Source organism: Dicentrarchus labrax, unplaced genomic scaffold, assembly GCF_905237075.1.
Source record: "Dicentrarchus labrax unplaced genomic scaffold, dlabrax2021, whole genome shotgun sequence".
NCBI lineage: Eukaryota > Metazoa > Chordata > Actinopteri > Moronidae > Dicentrarchus > Dicentrarchus labrax.
Window position 1 is genome coordinate 21,231,995 of NW_026136723.1, and position 23,813 is coordinate 21,255,807.

The 23,813-nt window shown below is 44.7% G+C and overlaps 1 protein-coding gene across 1 annotated transcript in view; it reads right to left on the minus strand.

Moving 5' to 3' along the window:
• Positions 1-20,967, minus strand: part of ext1b (exostosin glycosyltransferase 1b) — a 108,592-nt gene extending 87,625 nt beyond the window's left edge. The window contains exon 1 of the mRNA XM_051390273.1: positions 19,051-20,967. Within this exon, the coding sequence (XP_051246233.1) occupies positions 19,051-19,994 (944 nt within the window). The 5' untranslated portion in view covers positions 19,995-20,967. The remainder of the gene's footprint in view (positions 1-19,050) is intronic.
• Positions 20,968-23,813: the final 2,846 nt, after the last annotated feature.

The following is a 23,813-nucleotide window of genomic DNA, read 5'->3' on the forward strand; positions in this document are numbered from 1 at the left end:
CATACACACAATCAGTGCTCTGCGTTCATTTGAAACCGCCGAGGTGTGTCCATATGATTCATGCTTTACGTGGAAACCTGAAGAAAAAAAGATGTGTTTTCTACAGGCCAAATAGCAGCAGCAGCAGCAGCAGCAGCAGCAGCAGCAATTCTTTGCAGCCGGGTGGCGAAGGCAGGTCCCCGCGGATCAGCCGAAAGCCCAAGAATGTGACTTCTCATACGACGGCTGGGCTGAGCTTTGAGCTTTGATCCCTGACTGAAGAGAAAGTCGGATTTTCCGGCACAGTGAGTGACGGGCCGGCAAAAAGGGTCGGGAACTGGGAAAAGCCGTGCGGTTACTAAGGCAAAAGGGATTGTGTGTGTGCGGGAGGGGGGGAGAAGAACAAGGAGGGAGGGCGGGGAAATGGCACCACACATTCTCATTTTTCAACTCCTTTCTTCCACCCCCCACCCCCCACCCCCCAATCCTAAGTCATTTCTTTCTTGGCAACTGCTGGCCAGAAAGCTTTTCTCAATGAGAGACAGAGGGGATCCAAAGGGTTAAGACTTGTCTGCAGTCTCTCTGGGGGCTTTTGCAGGAAGCACTGTACCAGAGACGGAAGGAGATAGATTCCCGGACAAGCAGGGAACAATGGCGGTGACATGGCATAACTAATCGATATGAGAAAGCTCTAACTTGGGGACGGGGGTCAGGTGTCTTGATGAGGCAGGTCCTGTCTCTCCCTGCTTGTTCCACCCTTGCTCTCCAGTCCCGCCATCCTGCCATCCCCTCCACACCCTTCATTTCCTTTCTCAGCGGACATCCTTTGAAATGCTAAACAATCAGGGCAAAGTCCACACCTCGGCTTTCCCCTTGAGACGCCACGCTAATTTTTCCCTGGCACCACTCGGTTCAACCAGGCCACCCGCCCTTCCCTCCCAGCAGGCGAGTGCTGATGGACGGATAAGAGGCTGAAAACCAGCAGATTAGGGCTGTTAAAAAATAAATTGTGACTTTTTACGTCTGTCCTTATTAATAGCAGAAGAATGGCAGCTTGACATAACTAAAACATTTGCTTTCATTTACCGAGGACTCATTTATCTCACTGCAATTAGATGATGCAATTTCGTTCGCACATGAAATGACGCAGCATCAAGCTCTTGACTAAAAGCTTGGTAGTTTCCAGTGAAATGTGGATTCTGTAATATAAAACCACTGACGCTATCAAGCCTGTCCAGGCTGAAGTTGGTCTGAATGTTGTACCTTTTTGTATGCGTTTATGTTACGTTATCATGGCGTTGCATGCATTCTCATGTGCCGATCCTACAAAGCTAATTCATTTTCCATCAAGGAACAATTACAAGTGAATTGAAACCCTAACCCTAACCCTTTTCCAGGATACCAGGAATCATTTTAGGAACCTCGGTCCTCTGCTTAAGTTTTAGTTCCTGGGTTGTAGTTACTGCGCCTCCTCCTCCTGATAAAGCATTTTCCAGTCGTCCAGGAACTATCGAAGTGGCGTCTGCAGTGTAAACGTCTGCAAACAAGCTCTGGTTGTCGCTACCAATAGAACAACAGATGGAAATTTTGTTTTAATGTGGTAATGATGTTTAATGTTGATATTTAGACCACAGCTATGTAGCCATGCTCCTGACGAGTCTGAAAACAAGTAAGATAAAGAGAAAGAGTGGGCGAGTGAGAGGCAGTGAGTAAGATAAACAAAACTGAATGTTAATGTTGTTTGCTAATTGCCTCGATGTGGTTGCACACACGCGCACACACGCACACACTCACACACAAAAAGAAAAACAAGCATATTGTCAAGCTCCTAGCTATAGAGACGGGCGTCTCATCTCTTTGGCATTTTCAGGCTCTCTTTCCACCTCTGCATGTCTCTTTCAACATCGATTCAATTAAGCAGCTTGTTGTTTCCTGAATTGCAAAAGTTACTTGGAACCACTTTTATAGCATCAGTCTTGTCTCTGAGGTTCTTGAGATGAGGTCAAAACCCACTCGGAAATGTATTAAAGTTCCTGGAACTATTTAGTCCAGCAGCCTTTCTTCAAGGCAGAATTTCCCCTTTACAAATGTTAAAAGACAAAGCTATATTACATCTTCAGGCCATGATTCATGTGTGACATTTAATGACGATGCAGATGAGTTATTATACTAACAATTACAGCCAACAGCTCTTGATCCTGGTACTTGTGTTCCTTATGGCCTCCATATAGATTCTGTCCCATTTGTGAGGCTCTATCCTGGCTGAGGGCAGCGGTGCTGTTCTTCATTACCTCACGCCGCCGCTCATATATCACGGCCTTAACATCAACAGTACACTTCTGAGAAATCCTTAATTAATACGGGCAGAGCAGAGGGGGCTGGCTCACATCAAAAAACACCTGAGAGACTGAGAAATGTGAATGTTAAAAGAGGTATGGACGGAGTGAGGTTAGCGCTGACCACACTGGCTAAAACAGCTGTTTGCCTGTGCTATGTTGTGGTTTTAAACAAACACTGTCACACACGCGTACATATACATACATATTTATACACACACACAGAGCCTGCCTGTTTCTGTGTTTTGGTCAGGAGCAGAGCGAGCCTCTGTGGTCTGGTAGGGTTCACTAACACACATGCTCTCTGTTTATGTTGTGCTCAGAGGCCTCCTGTGGTCTGGCCTGAGCCTGACACAATCTGCCTTCACAGCACACCAATGCTCTCCATCTCCACCACTTTTCCCCCTAAAGCACGTCACTCCAAAGTACTTCTGTAGCTGTCCTTCTCCATTTTTAGAACTCACTTAATCTTCTCCAAGCTTCAATATATTGATTCTACTCATAAACTATGTTCTGTTTATGCTCGGGTTGCAGACGCCATGCTTTTGGCAATACCCAGGTCATTGGGTCATGGTGTGTAGTCTCCTGTGTTTGCAGTCCGTCTTTCTTGCCTCAAATTATTCCTTTTTCTTGCCTCAACTCACTTTCTCACCCTGTTAATCTCCCCTTTCCACAGTTCTCTCCCGTCCGTCTGCCTCCCAACTCTCTGTGCTGTCTGGTGCGTCTCATTTTGCAGTCTATTGTTGGAAGCCAGTGAGTTTACGGGGGAGCCGGTCGGCCTGAAAACACAAGCGGGGGTCGGCGTGGTCGCAGCCGAGCGTGACGGATACAATAACCCCTGCAGCGGAAGCACCCATGTGCTAAATTACTGCCGCAAATGTTCTTCCATCAGGCCGCAGCAGGACCATCAGAGCCACTCAGCTATCTCAAGCCCTGACGCACTTTCCTTTTCCGTTACATAATTGCACCCTGACCAAGTGCGTCCAACAAGTCAAGCTCCACTTAAAGGTGGGATGAGGTTGACAGGAAGAGGATAGTGAAAGTGGAAGATTTACAATGGTGGTATACTCCGAAAGAAAACAAATTTGGTGTGTTTTCAGCTTGCTTGGGACTATGCAGCTGCAAGCAAACACCGGTATAAACACAGTGTCACCAGGTCAGTTTTCCTTGCAGGATTTCCACACAAAAGCTAGTATAATTCTATTAAAGTACACCCAAAATAGGCAACCTGTAAGCGAAAACATGACTTTATTGACCGGATGCAAGCAAGAGTGTACAAGGGAGTTCTAAAGGGAAGTATATCAGCTCTTTTTTGGTTGCAAAAGGATGGGGCATTAATACTCTCTAATACTTTTAACAAGCTGAAAGTCAACAACTATCCTGAGAATATATTTGCACAAAGTTTGATATATTCATCTGTATTTCAGTGATCTGTAGAACTAGAATTCTTCGGTAAAAAGCACTGAACAGGAGTGAACCTGCGAAGGATTTGCATGAGAATGTGCTACAAACAGTGCGCTGTTTGTTCAGAAGAAAAGAGCATTGGCTGCTTCTTCTTTGGCATTTCCCCTTGTGATTCTGTGATTTAAACCCGTTCACCTTCCTGCCAGCAGCCACAACACCTATTGTTTGCAAGGACCGGCCACTTCACACCTCCCATTCACATCTTTGCAAAGCCATCCATTCAGCTGTGTGGAGGAACTTGAACCACACCCATATCACAGTGGCTGGAAAAGACACATGACTGCCAGCGTCACATATCTTGTGGACTTCAAATTCAGATGATGTGGGGTTTCTGAAGCTCGGTCCTATTTTTAGATGGAATATTTGTGGCTACTGTTGTACGCTGCTGGCATCAAGGCTTGAAGAAACACTGTGTTGGTGCTTCTTAACAGCTTAATTATCTTTAAATTTTACAATTTGATTGCCTAAAATGGAAAGGTTGCAATGTCGGTCCAGATTTAGAGAATTATGGGGCATTTAGAGTCGTTGCTGCCAGTGAGGGTTTACTGCAGTCTTTTTTTTTTAGTGGAGGCGTTCCACCACAGCTGAAACAAACAGCGTCTCTGCTGACAATTGTTTGGGTTATTAAGCTTTGGGGAAAACAAGCAGTAGAGCTGCATCATACGCCAAAGGCCGTGAATCTAATGAGTGGCGTGATAGTTTAAACAGTCATCAGGTACCTAAACTGACACAGAGATGTGTCTGATTCAGCACAGCAGGTAATTAATTAATCCATCACAACATTTTCTTCCGAGAAACTAATCAGAGCAACATGTCGCAATGTTGGGCAAAATGGAAACTTGAGTTTTTCCAAATTGGGAAAGCGATTCCCTCCTTCCTGGCAGAAACCTTGCCACTACACATGAAGAGGGAGAGTTAAATGAAGATGGAGACTCATACTTAAAAAAGTTGACTTGACTTGATTGACTATAAAATCAGTGAGCAAATAAAAAATATTTTAAATATTTTTTAACTTTGAAAAACCTCGCCCATTTTTACTGTAGTCATTGTGGAACCTCTATCAAAGTCTTGGCGATGACCAACAGTAAAAAAAACCCCCCAAAGATAATCAGTTTCATATAAGAACCAGAGAATGGAATTTTACTTATTAATTATACATTTAATAAATTATCAAACACAAATTATTGTCTATCCATTTCCTACCCAGTTAATCACCTAATGGCTGCAGTTCTAAAAGTAAATATGTTGATTCAGACATTTGATAACTTTGTTGGAATGAGTGTCTTAACACACACACACACACACCCCCCCCCCCCCCACACCCCCCCCCCCCCCCCCCCCACACACACACACACACACACACACACAGAGAGAGGCTGACATTAACAGCCCTTCGATGCTCTTAGTGACCACTGATACTTATTGCCATATTGATTCATAAATGGTTGATGTGCTCCTACCATCAATTGGCTATAAACTGACTCATTAACATCATGTATCCAGATCCTATTTTACTCTGTGGCAGGAGCTCGTTTGCCATGATGAAAAGATCTTTTAAAAAAAAGAAAACCCAGGCAAACAAGGGAAGTGCTTCACAACAAAAGGGGACTTAACAAAAGGTTTGATCTCCATTTTAAAAACAGACGGAAGGTCTCACATACAGTTAAGAGGATCGTTCATGTTCGCATGGTTCAGCAAGCGAAAAGAAGCACCGTATGGAGACAAGGCAGCCTCATAGACCTACGCATCATCACAGCAGTAAATAAGACCATGAATTACCACGGAGTAATGAGAAATGTCACTATGACTGAGGAGAAGAGAAGGATCTTCCAATGAGGCGCTTTTAACACACCTCCGAAATGTTGTGGGTGGCAGCTTATACAGTGTCCAGCTGTGCTTGGCACAACAGACTCATTCGTTTGCAGCCCACATTTCCACTCTCTCTGTCCATGTTTATTTTGTGTGTATGCACATGTGCATCCGTCCGTGTAGTAACCACTGATAAGGAGTGACAGCCTGACACATATGGCCTTGATAAGGTTATGTTGGGTAATGTTATCTGACAATCATTAACTAGACAGCATGGTTTCTACACAACTCTGATGTGAAGAGGAGGACACACTTCAGGGTCTGATCAGGATGTGGCAAGTAGCACAAGGAAGGGAAAAGTAAAAATAGTCAATTTATGAGGTTAAATGAAGGAAAAATAGACAATACCTTTGATTTTTGAGGCTACTACATGTCACATAGCCCACAGTACTTCTACACACCATTGATGTATTGAATATTGCCCTGAATTGTGCAGATTTACTTCACTGAAGTAGCCTACATCTTTTATTTCTCCAGAATATTCTTCTGAACTGCTCAGCTCAGTTGACTGAGATTCTGTAAATATCCACTTTGAGTTGAATCTCAAAACCTACCAAATTTAGCTTTAACTATTACAAGTCACACATAAAACGCTGACCCTCAGGGAACATGCTATCGAATATAAAAAAGGGCTTAAGCCATGCAACATATAACAAGGAAATTAGAAGCACATGCATCCTATATCTAAAAGAGGTCTACCGATCTGAAAGTGCAGTGTATAAAATATGCAGAGCAATAAAATTATAATAAAAGTAAGGCATAGCTTCTTGAGTGCATCTGGAGTTAGCACCATGTGACGTCACATGGACAACACAAAGGAATTTTATTACAATAGTAGATGTTTTATCTGGATTATCTGTCTACATTGTTGCAATATTTTATGATGTATAAATTTCCTCATTCAGAGTAGCTCGCTGCACTTCCTTTTTCAGCTACACAAAGCACTACATTTCCCTACAACTTCTGTCCCTGTTACAGTGTAATTGCTGAGGTAAGCTAATGTTTAACTGTAAAACTACTGTGCATACTAACTCAACACTACCTTTGTGTTTTTTCCCCAATGAATGCATTTCACTGCAGGGAGGAAGCCAGTGCAGGGAGTGTGGTCAATGCTAATAACGTGTAACACTAAGCTATGTAAATGTAACAGTTAACATGATACATTTTTTCATACATTCAAGTCTAGGCTAAAACATCTCAACATTGCAATATTGAAAAACTGAATGAAATCTGAGAGAGGAAGACTAAGATGAACAGCTAGAAAAAGCAAGGACAGACGTTACATCTTGAAAAGAAAGATACATTTAGAGTAAATACAAACACTATGAAGGAATCAGAAGAAGCAAGAGACGGAGTCGCACATGGCCAGAGTGGTTAAATGAGAAGGTGTGGAAACTTTTTACTGTGTGGGCGAGCCTCAAGCTCTCAACATGTAATGAAGATGATTGCGGCCTTTTCCTCTGTAACTGGTCTATGGTCTTTCAGAGGGCAGCGTGCCCAGAGCATGGACTCATGATCACAGCTGCTCACAGCAGGTCAGAGCTGTTTGTAAAGGTATCTGTGCACAACATCCATAATCCTGCATGATTAACTGTGCATGCTGCATGAAAAAGTCAGCTCTAAAGGTGTTTCTGCCTTCAAGTCGGACATGGTACACAGTTCCATAGAATGTGTTAGTATTTACATGGGGAAACTCACTCATTTTTTAATCAAACGTGCACTACAGACAGACACTGGCCTCTGCAGTGTCTGCTCCACAGTAAAAGTTAAATTAGTCATTGGTGGAAACACTGTAACACCAGAGCTGATGCAGAGGGCCACATCTTTATCATCAACAGGGGAAAAGGGACTATTCAATCTTCAAAAATTCAGAATATGTAAGTGTTACAGATCAAGTTCATACAATAGATACAATGAGAAAAGGAAATTCTGAAGATTTTTCTGCAGCTGAAGATTTCCTGATTTATTTAGGGAGATTTAAAATGGAAAATGCACAGCAGATCTGGCGGCAATGATGAAGCTACAGCAAACTTGGTAATGACAGAGCTCTTAGATCTACTTGCCTCAGCCGTCCCCATAGATGCGGCAGCTGGGAAATGCAAAGCAACGCATCTATTTTTTGGAGATGTAGTCCGTCTGTTCCCGTTCCCAAAAAACCTCCCCTGTGTCGTCCTCTAAAAAGCTTATCAGCATCCAGAGATGCCGCCGGCTTTGAGGCTCATTTGGTCTCGCTTCATACTTCACATTAAATGCAATTTATTGAATAATGAATCTCCTCTGCTCCTCAGACTGTGTGAACTCAGTAAATTCACTCAGCATTCAATGCCCCCCAAAAAAAGAAGAAACCTCAGGCCTTTAAGGTCACTTTCTGATCCTGGATGAAATCCAAATGAAATTTTCTCCACGTCAAAAACGAGAATACAGGAAGTCAGATCCCTCTGTGCTGCCTAGTGAAAATATTGGTGAAAACCAGGGGGCTGCTGGTACCCACAAGGAGGATGAGGCAGTGCACTGTATGACTGCATGGGTATGTGTGGACATGCTACTTAATATGAGGAGCAAAAAAAAAAAAGGAGAAAAAAAGATACATGAATAAAAGCTCCTCTTGCTGATACATTATTCATGTTTTGTAGCTTCTGGGGGTTCCACATGAGTGGCCACAGTTAGAGTTAGCGCCGGGTTTCGGCCAAACAAGATGCTGCTGAGTATGCTGGAGGGAGGGGTGTGTGAGTGTGCATGTGTGTTTGTGTGTGTGGACGGGGGGGGGGTAGGAGGCTGAGCGGGAGAGGTGCCTGAAGGCTTAAAAAGAAGAACATTCACTGAGGAAAGCAGGAAAAAGTGGGATTGGAAGGACACACTACTGAATCAGCAGTACTTTGCCGAAGGGAACACACACAGGTCTGGCAGCATGCACAGCCATGCACATATGCAGATGCACAGTTTAACACACACAGACACACACAGCTCAGACTGCAGTGTAAACGTAACACATACTTGTCTGGATTTCTGTCCGTCCCCTCGTCGGCTACAGTGCAAACACTTTGCAGATACTCAGACAGAAAAACAATCCTCCCCTGTCCTGGCCAAAGACAAAACACACACTCGACTGAACGACTCCACCACTAAAGCAGAAAGCTGAAGACTCGACACCACTCACAAGGATATTCAGACATATTCAGTCATGCTTTCCTTAAGCCCCTGAAAAGTCAGCAATCCCTGTAGAATCTAAGTGTGTGTTTATAGATAGTAAGCTATGTAGCTGGGAGCAAATACTCTCTAGTCACCAGATACTCCACAAACTCCAGACTGGGCTCACTAGCAAATAGAAGCGCTTCACACACACACACACACACACACACACACACACACACACACACACACACACACACACACACACACACACACACACACACACACACACACACACACACACACACACACACACACACACACACACACACACACACACACACACACACACTTGGGGCAACCACAGGAGAATTTGACCTATCACCTCAATATAGAAGCAATGATACTGAAAACACGGTATACGGCAGACACGGTCGCTGATTAAATGTGCGCCACGATCGTGCGCCACCTACTACAGCTGTCACACATGCGAGAAGGGAAGAAGTGTTATAAATTCATACACTCGTACAGACATGCAGACATATAATGAGGAAAACAGGCCTTTTGGACTCAGAGTAAATTTCAAATTAATTGAACCTTCTTTGCCTGGTTTGAATTAGCATTTTGAAAGCGCCAGGAAGTAGACTGTGATGAGAGGCAATAAGTACAGTCCACACCCTCAGAGTCTGCCAAAATATCATCAACCCTGGTTTTATCCCGAGCTCCAGAAGTTTCTCCTTCAAACTTGCAGGCCCGTTACAGAGTCTGCAGATTTCTGGGTGCAATTAACGGTGTTTTTATAAGTCGGAAGCCAGCTAAAGTTAGTGTCTCTGTGGCTTCATTATTATAGGCAAATCTGGCTAAATCTCCAATTACACTCTCTTGTATAGCAGTCAAGTGCATCTCAGCTGTGGCTGATATATGATAAATTAATCTTATTAATCGAGTCAAGTTCTCTGACTTTGCAACCAAGATTCAACTAAAACGTACCTCAAATGTGTGCATTACTGTCATTGGTGCGTGTTTTGTGGATCCACACATTGCATAAGCTGGAGCAACTAAAACCTCTCCTCGCTCCGCTCACCTGTCTCACTTCAGACAGCCAGACAACGTCGTGTCTAGCGAGCGAGCTGCAAATGCAAACAAGATGCAGACGCTTTGAAAACAAAGTGCTGTCGTGTCACAACTTTCTGGGGAAATAAACACTTCAATTCACCCCCACAAAGAAAATACACCCCCTCGAGCTGCTAAACAAACCAGGGATGCTCTGCTGCTCTTGCTGCTCCGCATCTTCTTTCTACTTTCCTCCTCTCCGTTCACCTCAGTGCCTCCGATTCTCGTCAGGATCACTGGCTTTACCCCACTTGAGCTCTTTCTCCCCCTGCGTTACTTTTCAGTTTGCTTTGATGGCTGGGATGCGATCGGATAGACACCGCCAGTCAGGATGCAGCGGGGTAAAAAAATGAAGCCACTGAACCAGGATGAGCATCCCACGGCTCGGCGATAGTTAGAAAGAAAGAAACGAGAAGGGGAAAAGTAGCAGAATATCAGCTTACGAGAAAATACATGTGACACTAGCTGGATCTGCTGGCTGTGTTCAGAACCCATGGAAAATCAAACCATTTACTCTCTGAGGAAATGACTCACACAACAAGAAACATCCTTATTCCTAAAATGTTCCCATCAGTGATGTAATGACATCATACAGAAGGGTCGCAAGCTCTTTCAGGAGACTTGTCACATGTGTGCAGAACTAAACAGTTGTGCATGCGGGCCTCTCAGGCTGCGAGAGGGTAAAACACAAGGAACGACTACATAAAAGAGAAGAAGAAAAAGCAAGGAGAAATTGTAGAGAAGCAGAGTGGGCGTTAATTTTAAATACCCAGCATTACCACCAGCAGCTGCACTTTGTCCTACATCGCCTCCTAAAAAACAAGCATGCACTCCTTCTACTTTATCTGAAAAGGAGGCCCTGTCAAGCTCATGAATAAACACCACGCAACAGCACCACCAAACAAACTGCCAAGGAAACTGGGAAAAACAGCGAATAACCAAAATGTTTCTTTCCTTCCTCTCTCTGGTCAATCATACACCCACACTCTGGGCATGCTGAGACTCTCCTTGGTGAGACCAGATGCCTTCTTCCCTCGTAACCGTCTACTCCTCCACCTCCTCCCCCCAGTTTAGTTTTGGCTTAGCCGCTGATCCGTGAAGTGTCGTGGAATCTGCCAAACCAGGGCATGGTTGTCAATGGCTGGAGCTGTTAGAGCAGCCATTGTTGCCAGTTGTCGCCCCGGCGTCAAAAGCAAATGGAAAAAGGGATGCACGAGGAAGAGAGGCTGCGGTGGTGGGAGAGAAGGAGTTGATGCGGAGAGGGGTGAAACACGAGGGAGTAAAAGGGGACCATATGGGGAGAGGCTGCGATGTCAACAAGGCACAAGCGTCCCCTCTGGAAAGAGAGCAAACTTTAGCACAATAGGACCCCTTTGGAGCGCCTGGGGGCAGCCCAAACTTTTACACCCAAAGAGTGGAAGTCAAACTGAGCCATAAAGCGTGATGAACCAGACGGGGGAAAGAGCCCTTCCATCAGCCTGCCAGGCAGCCAGATCTGCTCCAACAAAACCCTCTTTCTCTCCTCGAAGCCGTGGCCCCTTAAACATTGAGCCATGCACACATTCTTCAGTGACATAATGCTTTTTTAAGCTATTGCCCTCTTCAACCCCCCCCCCCCACACACACACACACCACCACCTCCTCCTCTTTGCCCCTTACTCAAATTTCCCCCTATTGCCAATTACTATTTGAATATGAATACCAGCAGAGGGGTTGAGTGTTTGTTTTCGCTCCTGCACTGGTGAGAAGTGAAGGAGGGAGGTCAGCATGCAAGCTGACGTCAACGATCCGCCATCCCATTGATGTGCCGTCGGTAGGTGTTTGCTGAACGGCCTCTCGGGGCCATAAAAGCTGCCATAAAAACTGCCTGCTACTACTAACCCCCCCCACCCTCCCAAGGGAGTCACAGAGCTCACGGAGGGCGAGGTCAATGACAATGCCTGTGCTCTTATCATCTCTTGCTGTGTTCTTATTTGGAAGGAAATGTTCATTATTTAACTATGAGCTCTGTATGTGTGCATGTGTTTACTGTGTCAGCATCCACAGCAGATATAGGCCAGACTTTCAGCCCACTGCCCCTCATTGATGAGATAACTCTGGTCAGGTGCTCCACAGCCTGGGGACCGCAGAGTCATTCAGGAACAGGGGCAAATCCCCGGGAGCAGTGGCTATCCCCCCCCCCCCCATTTCGACACAATACCATAACATACCCTGACCTCTCATGCAGTAACACACCCTGCGCTCTGCAGTTTAGTAGCAAAAAGATAACAGGACATATAACTACAGCCTAATTCCACCACTTGACTGGTCACATGAGCAAATAGGAGGGATGAAAGGGAGTTGAATCAGAAATTAGAGCCTTGCATGAAGCTAAATGATTCATTTATTTAATTCAGGCCATTGTTCAATATAAGACTAGCTACATTTACAACAAAAAAAACGCTGAACGTGGGAATGTTGGAATGATGGAATGATGGAGTTGGGAATGTGTGCTCAGAGCAGTGTTGCCCCGTCTCAGCATGCCCCATGCCACACAGAGAAAGCAGAGATGTGAGAGATTTTTTTAAATACTTTGTCTGTCTGCCAAAAAAAGAAAAAAAAAGGACAGATGTCAGAACTCACTGTGCTCGCCAAACCTGCAGACAGCAGCCATATCTTCCTCTCATCCCTCCTCAGCAGAGAATTTAATGAGAAGCCAATCACGTGTCTGTTCTGATCATTCACTTTTTGCCTCAGCCAGTCACATACCTGTCCGGTTTAATTGAGTTCACAAAGACCCAATCGGCTTCCGGCTCTCGTTCTCTTTCTGTTCCTGTCAGAGCCTTCCGAAAGCTGCGCAGCTACTTACCAACCTGTCTGCCTGCAAACTTTTGACATCACTGTATCAGCACTAGTTAAGGATGAGGGAGCTCCATGAGTGGCAGAAAGAAAGAATGAGAGAGAGAGAGAAGGGAACTTTTACTACTGTGCCTGTGTCTCTTATTAATTCATTCCTCTTAAACATATCCTGACAATCCTGGGAAGGGGAGGCATTTTGATGCCTTGTTATTCTTCACTCTTTCAATTACCGTTACCAAGAGCACAACAAGCCCATGGACGTGTTTTTTTCTTCTTCTCCAGAGTGGAAGTGAGCAGCTTTTAATAGAGGAAATGATTCCAGGGGCCGGCCCACTGCTGTGCTAATACCCTCATCGATTTTCATTTTGGGGGAACCCTCCCAGCTGATCAATCTCTCTCCACCAACTAGCCGGCAGCTGGCCTGGGAGGGGGTGCAGGATGTTTCACTTGGGCTCCACGGTCTGATCCGATGTGTGTGTGTGTGTGTGTGTGTGTGTGTGTGTGTGTGTGTGTGTGTGTGTGTGTGTGAGAGCCGAGTTCATGTCCGCCCTTCTCTTGCCTCCCCTCCCTGCACCCCGCCGCCACCACCACCTCTGAGGCCAGGGGCGGCTTGGCTGTGCTGGTAATCCTTCAATGAATGTGGGTCAGTGAGTGGGGCTTTGCCTTCGTCACTCAGCAAGGGGACAGACAGCAGGGTCGTGACCCCAGTCATCCTACATGCACTCGCGCACACACGGGCACGCGCACGCGCACACACACACACACACACACACACACACACACACACGTACGAAGACAAAGACCCAAACACAGGGTTGTGCACACACACACACACACACAAACAAAAAAGACATGGATGGATGAGCAGCCACACAAAAACTCAAAAACAAGCAGCAACACAAACTTGGAATATATTAGAGCAGGGAAGAAGTTTGAGAAGTTAATCGACAGCTGATCAACTTTAACTGTTTTGATAATCAGTTAATTGTACGAGTAATTCTTCAAGTCAAAATGTAAAAACATCTGGTGTTTTTGGTCTTCTATGACTGAATATTGTGGCATTTTGGAAAGTTGGTGAGACAAAACAATAAGTTGAATCTAAAGTTGCCATCATGGGAACAAATTCTTCAGTGATGAAAATATTTGATAGCTGCAACGCTCGAGATTAGTTAATTCAACTGGGTCAACTGATAAACAGCTAAAATGAGCCTGTGCCCTTAGATACACAAAGTATCTTCAAATTACTAGCAGCTTCTTGTTATAATTAAACTAAAAACTTTACAGCAAAATAAGATCAAGAAACAGGAGACAAAAATTACTAAAAACCAACAGATATTGTTTTCTTCTTTGTTTTGCATGATTTGTCACTTGAATATCAGTTTTGGACTGTTCATTAAAAAGTGTAACCGTTGCCTCGAGGAAAAGTAAAGTTAGCTGCAGTCCCATAATAATAGGATTTCCAATAACGAGTTAAGCAAGCACTTAAGTTTATCACCAGAAACTATGACTGCTGAGAAAACACGACTTGTTGACTTCCGTGTTGACTTCTCTCATGTAACGGTGACACAGTGACTTGCCCCAGATAACACAAATCAGGGTGAAGCAACTCAAACACGCAGACAAGATGGTTAAAAGGAGACAAGAGAAAGACAGACGTAGTGAATGTCAGAGGGGATGTGAGACAGATAGACGGCCTGATAAGATAAAATAACAAACAGAGGTTTTATATAGTTATAGGCTTAAATCTGTCTCTTACTCACACATGCACACACCAAAAATATCAAAGAGTCCTAATTAAGCTGCACCGCATTCAAACTTATTATCCTCCACATCATTAACATTCTCCATCACAAGCTTGGTACTTTATCTAAGAGGGAGCAGGCAATCATGAAATATTCATGATTTATTAATCTGACTACAGAAAAACAAACAATGGCAACCCGGGGAGTGTGACACCCTCTCCTGCCAAACAGCGAGGGTAGCAACATGACTGTGTTAGCCGCTCGCTCGGCACTCCAAATCTCCAACAGGAGTCCACTATCAGGCGCCGCCGCCACCGCCGTGCTGGCATACAGGTGCATGCCGGTTATTCCCACTCATAATAGTGTTTTACTGAGATAAGGTGGAGAGGAAGGGTTGCTGGTTTTCTTCACTTGGCCCAGATCAGCTTCTGCCTCTCATTCAGTGGCGTCGTGTCAACAAAATGTCAAGAGCAGCGTCGTCATTAAGAAAAGAGACAGGGAAATGGAAATGTGGCATGGAGCCATTTCGAGCCAAATCACATCAGTGTTTCCATGTAGTTATGATTGGGGGGGGCAGGGAAGGAGAAAAGTAAAAAAGCTTAAGGGAGGGACGGTAAAACAGAGGAATGCAAAAGAAAAAAGGGAGGATGAGGGCTGACGTTCCTGCCCCCTTTTTTCTCCCATTCAGCCACTCACGCTTCTGAGGGAATTTTCTCAAGTGGGGAAAATTTCTGCTGATGATACAGTTGTGAAAATGAAAACGCCGCAGCGCTTGGTTGATGTTACTGTCATTGACTCCTAATGGGGAAAAAAAATCCCACTACACGCGCAATTTTCTGGACCCTCAATTTCTTTCATCCCAACTCACGCAGCACACTCCGACATACCCCGCGCACTATTATCACTAAATCTCACACCCACTTGCTCTTCTTCTTCTCCTCCTCCCACAGACAGACAGACACACAGACAGACAGACAGACACACTGTCAGACATGTGCAAAAAACAAAAGACACAAGAGTTTTCTGTATCTCCTCTCGACTTTCTCATTCTCTTAATCTCTCCCTCTATTGGCGTTTCGTTTCCCTTCCTCTCTCCCTTTCGGTTTTCAAGTCCCCTGGGTGACCTTGAGCGGCAGCTGCCAGTGAAGTAGCTAAAGTGCAAAGTCAATACGAGCCAACAAAGCTGGTTAAGTATTAAATGGGGGATGATGACGCTGCTGTTAGTCAGAGAACGGCTTAACAAAGAGAAAATAAAAGGAATATGTGCAGTCGGACTTTAATGGAACACTCAATAGGAATAATGATGTACTTTAAGCAATTGACTTGTGATATTAGAAGAGACTGTACTTTTGATTTTCGCAGGATAATTTGCTTGCCACTGGGATAGGGAGCACTTACAGTAGTCACATGCTGGGTTTAATGTTGGGCTACATAAACTGAGTAAGTATGCCATTTTATATCGAAAAATGGCGTGTAGGGCAAATCAGAATGACCTTTTAGTCCTCTGTAGGCGACATAATACAATGAAAAATCCATACCTAAAATGATTTATTAGTGAAACAGGAAGTACAGTTTGCCCGACTTCCTATTTAAGAGAAACAAGAACTATATTTCCAACTAATCTTGCAGAGTTAGAAACAGAAAATTGTTCACATCTACTAAAAAATATGTCACCGAAGGAGGTTTAGTCACCACAAGGCATAGCATTACAGCAAAATCCAACCTAACGTGAAATTCCCCAATTGTCAAGTCTGTAATAGCCTTTCACTGTCCTCTCCCAGGATCATTGTCAGAAAGCCCTGAAAACTCTGTGGATAATGTAGCACTGAATGGCTCCTTTCATCAGTGCTTGGCCATAGAAGTGGACCAGAGCTACTCCAATTGAAAGCTATTGCAGCTAAGAAAATCAATTGAATAAATGTGAGGAGCGTGCGTGGTGTGTGTGGGTGGGAGCTGGTTCAGGTACCTAAACGCTGGCTTACAGGCTGCCCTCTTGCTGCTGTATTCCTTTGTAGAGCAGCATTCCTTGGGAAGGCAACGGGGTCAAAGGTCAGGAGGCAAAGATGAACATGGATGTAGTTGTAATAGCTCTGCAGCACCAGCCACAGCACTGTGTGTAGGAACGTATCTGTGTGTGGGGGCGTGTGTTTGTGGTCTGCGGATGTATTGCAATATTGATTGCGAACAACTGCAGGCCAGAGCCTACTGCATCCCAAAGTATGTGTCTGGCTACATTCGAAGAGCATCCAGGTATGTACATATACTGTACAGCCAGTCGGCCTGCCTTGGCAGTGCTCCCTCCTCAACAGCTGCTCTGACACGTGTGTGCATTCCTGAGTCTGCACCACAGCGTCCCAGCAAGGCATCGCCTGTCCGCCCTCCGCCTGTGGAAATGGAGCGCTAACACCGGCCGGCCACATACAGATCCGTTTACCTGAGAGAGCTACGTCAGGGGTTTTTGTAAAGCGCAGGCCTGCACCCAAAGGGGCTTAAATTAGATTAAAATGAAAGGCATCTATTTGATTAAATTTAAACAGGCTGCTAAACCATGACAGGGGGGAAAAAATGCTTGAAATGTATTGGTTACACTGTGTTGCCAAATGCCGAAGCAGGCTATTAATCAAGACGCAGATTATAAGCAGCAAAATCAAGAAAAGTCAACTTGCAAATGGTTCACGTGGTTCAAGTGTGAAAATCACAGAGATGCACATTATCACAAGCAAAAGCAAAAACTGCAAGCTAAACACTGCAAAAGTGTTGTGTAAAAAATTTAATTGGATTTGCTGAGTTTTAGCGGGGACAGAAATCAAATGCAGTATCGACGCTGGAAATGAAATGACTAACAGGCAGGGGTATTGATCAAAATAAATCAAGCGTGAAACACTCTACAGTGGAAAGAGTGGGCAGTGAGAGCTCTGGGTTGCTCGATGTGATCAGCTCTGTCAATCAGCTGATTATGGTACAGAGATATCCTCTGAAAGAGAGGCTACCTCTGGGAAAACAAGGCCGGATCCGTAGGGAAACAGGGCCATGAGCAGAGCGGAGAAGAGGTGGGCTGTCCAGAGACGACTGGAATGTCAGATAATGGATGACATCTCTCTCTCCAGGTGACACCGAGCCCAAGGCATCCGGGGAGACGGAGAGGGAGAGAATGAGAGTGTTTGAGGGGAAAAAAGGATGACGAATGGATAGACAAGTGCATGCTTGTGAAGTTTTTTTTAGAGCTCCTCATTTTCTTTTTTTTTTCTTTTTACGTTATCAGTTTGGATTTTTTTTTGAGTTCATGTCAAGTTCAAGGAGAGCCACTTCCTCTCTCAACCCAAGGTGTATTTGGTTAATAAAAAAAACTTTCTTATCTTCCTCCACAGCTCCTTTCTCTGTCTTTCTGATTGATCAAATGGAAATATGTGTGGGTTAACTTTACATATGTTCCCCATCTGTCCTTTCTCTTAACCTTCACACGTACAGGTACATACACACCCACCAGGAACAATGTCGACAAGTGCTGTTATCACATGCCTGAGTTTATCCAGGCTTCACAAAGGCACAGGTTGATAAATGTAGATCAAACCGATGTCACTCACAGACAAGTGAACCTGACAGTGGAGTTCACTACGTAATCCAGCTATGTAAACATCAGACACCACCTCCTATATTACAAACATACCAAGCATTCAAGTACAGCTGTTGATCCCAAGGGGGAATCATTAATTACCACTTTGACAAAACTGAGACCTCCAAAATTAGATGTAATCAACTGTCCCTGGGGGCTAAGTGGAAAATATGATACTAACTTCTGGAAATGAAGGTGATAATTAACCCATTATGACTGATTTATTTGCAGTAAATCACCTCATAATTCAACCAAACTTGATTCACACCACAGCCTGCGTAAACTACACTGCATGCTCCTTTAACATGGAAGCAGTGTAATACTGATACTAATTTCAGAACAAACAAAAAAACTCCCACCGTCGACTCTCACTTAATAGTATGTAAGTACAGGGTGCAAATCAAACGTGTCCGTGCATATCCTGGTGAAGGCAGCAGTGCTCCCATAGAGTGGAGATGGAAGGTGGTGAATTCCTTCATAGCGAAAAAGGAGGGGGGATGTCCAGGGAGCTAATAGACTGGCTGGAGAGCTTTTACTTCATGCTTGAAAGGGAGCAAGGAGGTGGGGTGGCAGGGTAAAACCCAGTCATGTACTGGGGGACAAATAATAATGTTGGGTTAACTGTGACCTGCAGTTCATGACTATAGACAATAGTCTATAAACTATATTCTACATGCAAGAGAGGGACGCCAATTTATATTCTCTGTAACTGGTTAACAGCTATTTTCAGTTAAGGGCACAGTGCAAGTGAAACAAACAAAACACACACACACACACACACACACACACACACACACACACACACACACACAGTGCGCCAAAGCGTGAGAATCCTGGAGGATGCGCCTGGTGCTCTGTTTTTGGCTGTGGGTGACAGCTCCCATGCGCACGGATTTCCTGCGTTAAAAAGTCTATGAAGATTAAAAGGGAAACACTTGCAGCCCCCCCCCCAGTCACTGTAACTTACTTGTCATACTCCGCGTTGTCCTTATCACAGCGTGCGTCCTTGTGCTTCTGCCAGTCTTTGCCGTGCTTGCAGGTGGTGAGCAGCACCACGTCCTCCGCGTTGTGGACGTGGTGTAAGGCATTCCTGGTGTCCGAGCCGATACCCGTCAGGTAGCGCTTCCCCTTGAACACCAGCATGTATTTTCTAAAAGGCGGGATGGAGTTGTACTTAAGGTACCCCCTCTCCCCGCCGGTCCTCGGGTGCTCTTTGGAGAAGAGGGGGATGGACACGTCGAAGTTGGGCCTGAAGTTCTCGGTGCTGATGCTGGCTTTGGCCAACATGGCCTGACCGATGTCAAAGCCCAAGTCTTCCGTATAGTCCGGCCACGTCCCCGAGTACAAGTTAAATATGAGGTGGTTCCTGCCGTCGTTCCACAGAGGCAGGTTCTGGACCTTGGTCTTCAGGTTGTGGACGTATTGCGGGGACAGCTGGTCCCGGTCCAGAGTGTCCAGACTCAGGATGAACAGACACGCCTGTCCGGGGTCTGAGGTGTAAAACCTGGACCCCTCAATGGTCGCTAAAATATTCTGATAACTCTCGGAGATCTTCTCCCCCTTCTGCTGCGGGTAAACATAAACTTTGAATCCGTTCTTTTGACACAGAGAGAAATCAAAGCATGAATCCATGCGGCACCGCTTGCCTTTGTAAACACTCGTGTTGACGTCCCTCTTCTGCCTCGGAGATATGTGCAGGTTGTACTCCTCGGTGTCCGTCTGATCCCAGGGCAGGAAAAGGTGTAAAGGATCCGAGAAGTGAGGCCAGGGCTGGTCGGGCCGGTACCCGTTCCGGCTGCGGTCATGCCGGCTCCTGCTCGCCGCTGGAAGTTGAACCCCTCCGAGGTAGAAGAGAAGCACCAGACATGCACCGGCGGAGAGCAGGATCAGGTAGCGTTTTTTGGCCTGCATGTGTCCTGGGAACAGGGGCGAGTTGTTTAGGAATAAGAAATGTAAAGTGGCCCGAAGTTAGGCTCTCACCAACCCCGACTACACCGCTCCATCCTTCGGCAGCCTCCAAGGATCCCCAACCCCCCTTCTGCGTATTCGGTTCCCAAATCCAGCAATTGATCCAGTGCATGTGGGCGATTTTTAAAAGTATTGTCCCGTTCTCCCTCTTCTGTAGAGTTTCACCATATCGCACGGCGCCTACAGTTTGAGGGGGGGTGGGGGGGCTGCTTGGGTGCACCTAAAAAAGCTCAGTGCTGCCCGGACCCTCTCGGACACAAATCACATGCGGAGACTCTGTTCCCCGGCGCTTCTCCTCTCCCTCATTCAGACTGCCTGTATGAGGGATATTCAAACGGGGGGAAAAAACTGTCCGACAGCCGTCTGGGAACTCTCTCCCCACGGCTGAACAGCGGCAGGGGTCCCCGAGGCTCTCCCAGAAGGAGAGGTATACCCCGGTTTGGATGCTAAACTCGGTAACACATTGACCAAAGGAGAAAAAACCCCGTCGGTGTGGCCGCCGCGCTCGGATCCAAATGCTTCGGGGTGAATTCGTCCGATCCCCCCTCTTTTTATCACTCCATGGTCCCGTGCGAAGAGGAGCAAGAAAACCAGTGGAGAGGGGGGGGAGAAGCGTCGTAGCGCAGGGGCAGCTCAGCGGTGCAACTGTAACCTGACGAATCCCTGCATTTCTCTTCTTATTTATTACAACCTCCCCTCATACCCTCATACGCGCTGATATAGAATAAAAACCCGGTCGGCGGGGAGCCACGCAGCGGGCGAAGTTATCCGGTCGGCACGGGGGGAAACAAACGCGAGCCTCAGACTGAGTAAATAGCTGAGAAAATGTTCAAAAAGACGGGATTCCTTGATCCTAGTGTCCAATTACCGAGTGCTCAGTTGTTCCGATTGTTAGTCGGTAACATTCCAATCCCGACACGACGGCAGCTGACGTGACGTCCCATCGATGCGCATCGGCTCCGTTGATTGGTCCGTCTGTGGGAACGGAAGAGGCGGGACTTGGGGCAAAGCACCCATTCATAACCGGTGTCCTCCGCATGTGCAAATTATCTAATTGTGAGCCTGTGGAAGTTGTTTGGAGACGAGCCACACAGAGCAAACAGCACTCTCAGTGAAATAGTGAAGTTAGATTCTCACTGTAGCCTCATTCAGGTGTTTGTACGAGCTGGATCTAACGCAGTTATTACTTTGAGTTCATCCATGGTTGCTTTTATTTTGTATATAACACATAGCCTATCCACTTCTTTATTTATCTACTCATTTTGATTTGGATTGTTTTTTAATTTCTCCATAAGGCACTTTGGTAATAATTAGTTGTTTTAACATGCTGCATGTTCTATAAAATACATTTTCAGTATGACTACAAACTGATATTCACTATCCATTTAACCTAAATATGTCCAATTTTTATATTGTAGTCATGAATATTGTAATAAAGACCAAAGCAAATACCTCCCAATAATGTATAGAAAGACACACAATATACTATTAATTTATTTTTTAGCAATATATTGTATATAGCTATTTTTTTTCATTCATTTCATTCATTCATTCCATTTAATTTATATAAAAGCACAGTATACGTTACAATATACACGTTATTCTAAACTCATCTAAACCACCAGATCAGCCCACATCTGTTTTCCTGCAACTAAAATCAAAAGCCACAAAAGTAAGATAAGCCCTATTTGCCTGTAACACGTTGTTACAACGATAAGATATTATTGTTATACGCAGAATCTGCTCAAATTAATGATCTCATCTTTTAATTTGTACAAAAAACACCACAAAATAGTTAAGATATGGAGAGATTTAATAAGAATAAGTTGTTGGAAGTCAACCCCAGACTTAAGTTTTCTCGTATCCACTAACAAACCAAAGTGACACAGCAGAGGCCACCCGCTTGACAAGGAAATTAATAGCAGAGGAGTGGTTCTCGCTGAGTGTCACCATGCCTCATAAGCCCGCATAATCCTCCCCACTGCCATTTGGTGGCACAACACTCGGGCTGGGTGAAGAGGCCATCCTCATTTTTTATCGGCCAATTAGCTTAGAAGAGGGGGGACTAATTAGCAGGGCTGGCTGGGAGACAGGCCAGGATCCTGCGGTTGGCCAGCGCTCATCGTCAGGAATATGCTGGTGATGAAGAGGCCTGGGTGCTGTTCCAGAGGGCTGCTCCTGTCTTCGTGGTTATCATGCTTAATCCAATGCTAAGCAGTCCAAACAGTAAAGTTTTGTTGACTGCAAGAGAAATGTGAATCCTGATTTCTCTGCCTGTGGCTATTTTTTACACCCCATAACAGATCCTGGTAGCCTTATATTTTCTTCGTGCAAGAATCTTAACTCGACATCCTGATGGAAAAGCCACACAACTATTACTACCACTGGATCTCTTTTGAAAATCTTGCTTTTGTTTATGCCTGGGGGACTTTGCTCTTAATTGCTTGCAACTCTAATGGGAATAATGTCTTGTTGCTAAATGACACAAACCAGGACTGCGTTAACCAGAGAAGATGATGTGATCTGAATAGAGTGGTTGTCTTGAAAAATGCTTGTGTCTTTTAAATGTATTGCAGAGTTGTACACATCATTAACAGGTGAGAAGGAGATATGCAGTAGAGCTTTAGCAGAGACTGCAGTATTAACTGCTGCACCATCAAAGGCACAGTATACTGCCAGTTTATCCGCCCGTATCCCAACTGTTTTGGAACATTGTGGAGCTGTGTGGTCTCTGCATGACAGTGGTGAAGACTGGGAGTCATTCCAGTGAGCTTTGCCTCTCTCCACTCCTTCATCCTTCCTTGTGTACACTTCTAATATTTCCACCCCAGAAAAATTCCCCTCTTCAATCACACTTTGGTCTCTCTCCTTCACAGGACTGTAGCAGGTCTGAGATGTGAGTGGCTGAGAAATCCCGGCCAGCTGTGAAACCTTAAAAGCCAGACTGAGCAAGACTCTTATGTAAAACACCCATTTTTAATCCGGCAAATTCAAACTGTTTGGTTTGAAATAGAGAAGAGCATTCTTGTGCTGTAGATTCTCCCTTTTTGCGCAAATTAAATCCTGGTGTCAGCATTTGCCTGAACAGTAAATTGCCCCACTTGTGGTTTAGAAAAATACAGGAAGTGACTAATTCTTACTGGGGAAAATGCTTATGCTATTTCCAAAGAAAGCAAGCCTTTAAAGTGCTAGATCATTAGTTTGTCTTATTACACACTGACATCTTGATGTCATGCTAGATGATGTTTTGGATACCTGTGGTGTTAAATTTCAAAGTCTCCAAACAAATTTAGCATTTAATGTGTAAAGTTAAAGTTGAATAAAAAATAACCAAAGATGATTAAAATTATATCAAAAACCAAGATAAATCGATAAGCTCATGCATTACCATTACATTTGAGTCACAGAGCTAGGAATTTAATTTTCTGAAAAAGAAATACTCACTGAGCAACACCTACTTCTGTTTTAAAGGTATTTACAGATCTCTCAAAGACTCGTCTAACCATCTGGAAGAAAAATTCTGTTGTGCAATTAAAAAAATTAGATTTTGAACAATGGTTTTCCTATTCAAAACAGGGATGGTAGTTATGATAACATGCTAATGTTTTACTTGTGTTTAACAAAAAGAACGAGGACATACCGGTAACTGTTTTTGAGCAGGGACAACATACAGATTTTTTTCTTATCCAGATGGTTAGATGAGTCTTTGAGGATTATACACCTTCAAAACAGGTATTTATTTTTTGGAAAACCAGATGCTCA